Raw genomic sequence first — 1,760 nt, forward strand, 5'->3', positions numbered from 1 at the left:
GGGCCATTCATATATTAAATCTGACTCTTCAAATATCTGGCTTTATCCTAGGGCATGTATATGGACTCTATGTATTATTTTTAAGTTTTGTGCAACTGGAGAACTTTTGTTAATTGATTTATATAGCTTATTAACATAGTTTTGATTAAAAGCTTATGGTGACATACTAGGCTGGGCGCTGCCAGTGGTCACAAAGCCTCAGTATAAAGGAGGTGAGAAAAGGTGCACCCAGGCTAGCAGAGAAGGGACTGAGCAATGGTTCCAGTACGCTTGTTCTACTAATGCGCTGAAAACCAAAACAACACAGTGATGGGGGGTGGCCCACTTAAAAATCCACAGAAACTCACAAAGGGGAAGTACAAGCTCTGCCCTAGGAGATGCCAACTATGCCAAGTGCCTCACAGAAGGCACAGGAGGCAATTCCTGCCAGGAGAAGGGCGGCTGCGAGACACATTATTTTAAGACATGATTATTGGGCTTTAGTGCTATACCCAAACATAGAGGCTGCTGTCAGTGGTCAAAACCTCCAAAAAAGCTCTGTAAATTGGATTTACTAATAATTACATTAGCTATGTTTAAACAGGAGCATACAATAACAACTTATACTTGTTCTTCCTGTCATCTCTCCAACTGAGTGGCTGTAACCTCTCAGAGAGAAGCTGTGAAGCTCTGTCCTCAGTTCTCAGCCCCCAGTCCTCTTAGATCTGAGGGAGAGCTGGACCTGATAACAACAACTGCGGATTCAGTCATCAAGCTGCTGTCTGCCGGACTTCCAGAGTCCCATTGTACATTGGAAACTCTCAGGTTGGATCAATTATCTTTGTTTTTCCTGCATTGTTTCATTTGGTGTATTTAACTTAAATGGGTCACAGTCACAAGTTAAAATCTGACTTCTTCAAGGATCTAGCTAAGTAGTGCATGTACATGTACTTGTGTATTCATTTTCAGTTTTGTCTCCAAAATAAACAACTGAAAAAATAATTATGCAATCTTGTTTATTCACTAATAGTGCCGACTATAACATAGCTTATGATTTATGGTTTTGATGATATACACAAAAATGTGGCAGTGGTCAAGACCAAAAAAAAACTATTACTTGTTTCCTTTCTGTTGTCTCTCCAGACTGAGTGGCTGTAACCTCTCAGAGAGAAGCTGTGAAGCTCTGTCCTCAGTTCTCAGCTCCCAGTCCTCTAGTCTGAGAGAGCTGGACCTGAGTAACAACAACCTGCAGGATTCAGGAGTGAAGCTACTCTCTACAAGACTGAAGACTCCACAATGTACACTGGAAACTGTCAGGTCAGATTAAGCCACAGTGTGTCTCAAATTATTTAAGTTATTTTTTTAAAGTTACCCTGCTCCATAGTTTCTGCTTTTCTTTGTGTCATCTTATTCATTCAGTATTTTCTGTTTTATTTTGTAACACGTACCTCTCTTCTTATGTCAGTAACTTTACTTCCTGTCTTTGTGTGTTTTCCTGTCTGTGTGATTATCTGCCTTACCCTGATGAGTTTCACTCTTTACACTCACTATCTAGTGAAAGTCTTTAACCTAGTTAAAGTTAGTATAAAGTTTTTGAACTTTTTTGATAAATGAATGTACTTCACCAGTTCTGCCTATGTTTGCCTAGATTGTCTTTACTGTATCACCTGATATCCATATTCTGATACTTGTTCATTATTTCCTCTCCAGACTGAGTGGCTGTAACCTCTCAGAGAGAAGCTGTGAAGCTCTGTCCTCAGTTCTCAGCTCCCAGTCCTCTA

At 40.1% G+C, this 1,760-nt stretch overlaps 1 protein-coding gene across 1 annotated transcript in view; it reads left to right on the plus strand.

Annotated features, from left to right (window-relative positions):
- Positions 1–1,760, plus strand: part of LOC118323923 (ribonuclease inhibitor-like) — a 4,341-nt gene that overhangs the window by 1,713 nt on the left and 868 nt on the right. Inside the window, exons 2-3 of the mRNA XM_035655996.1 lie at positions 636–804; positions 1,123–1,240. Coding sequence (XP_035511889.1) covers positions 636–804; positions 1,123–1,240 — 287 coding nt within the window. The remainder of the gene's footprint in view (positions 1–635; positions 805–1,122; positions 1,241–1,760) is intronic.

The sequence above is a fragment of the Morone saxatilis genome, unplaced genomic scaffold, assembly GCF_004916995.1.
Source record: "Morone saxatilis isolate NCDOM2014 unplaced genomic scaffold, NCSU_SB_2.0 Contig15, whole genome shotgun sequence".
Classification (NCBI taxonomy): Eukaryota; Metazoa; Chordata; class Actinopteri; family Moronidae; genus Morone; species Morone saxatilis.